At 48.5% G+C, this 548-nt stretch overlaps 1 protein-coding gene across 1 annotated transcript in view; it reads right to left on the minus strand.

The window, feature by feature from the left end:
* Nucleotides 1-339, minus strand: part of EMH_0015310 (zinc knuckle domain-containing protein, putative) — a gene marked incomplete at both ends in the record, with an annotated part of 2,814 nt that extends 2,475 nt beyond the window's left edge. The window contains 2 exons of the mRNA XM_013500373.1: nt 116-181; nt 326-339. Of these exons, the coding sequence (XP_013355827.1) occupies nt 116-181; nt 326-339 (80 nt within the window). The remainder of the gene's footprint in view (nt 1-115; nt 182-325) is intronic.
* Nucleotides 340-548: the final 209 nt, after the last annotated feature.

A 548-nucleotide genomic window follows, 5' to 3' on the forward strand; every position in this document is an offset into this window, starting at 1 on the left:
CACCCTAAACCCTAAACCCTAAACCCTCAAACCCTAGATACGCTTCTCACCCGTCTGCTCGTAATGCTTTGAGGGTTTAGGGTTTAGGGTTTAGGGTTTAGGGTTTAGGGTTTACTTGAGGATCTGTGTGCGCGTTGGCCGGTGCAGATAAACCCGGCGGTTGCGGCACTGATAAGTCCAGCTGTACATACACCCCAGCAACACAAACCCTAAACCCTAAACCCTAAACCCTAAACCCTAAACCCTAGAGAAAGAGGCTATTTCCTGGGGACCCCGCTTTGTCTAGGGTTTAGGGTTTAGGGTTTAGGGTTTAGGGTTTTCTCACTGGCCGTATTGCATGCATTTCTGACACTCCGCCTTCGCCGCATCCTGAGGAGTTACACAAACCCTAAACCCTAAACCCTAAACCCTAAACCCTAAACCTTTCCTTGCCGCGTGTTAGACCTCCAGCCAGATTCAAGGGTTTAGATCTAGGGTTTAGGGTTTAGGGTTTAGGGTTTAGGGTTTAGGGTTTAGGGTTTAAGGATACCTTCTGAGTGGCTTTGTAT

The sequence above is a fragment of the Eimeria mitis genome, genomic scaffold (assembly GCF_000499745.2).
Source record: "Eimeria mitis Houghton genomic scaffold, Emh_scaff533, whole genome shotgun sequence".
Taxonomy (NCBI): domain Eukaryota; phylum Apicomplexa; class Conoidasida; order Eucoccidiorida; family Eimeriidae; genus Eimeria; species Eimeria mitis.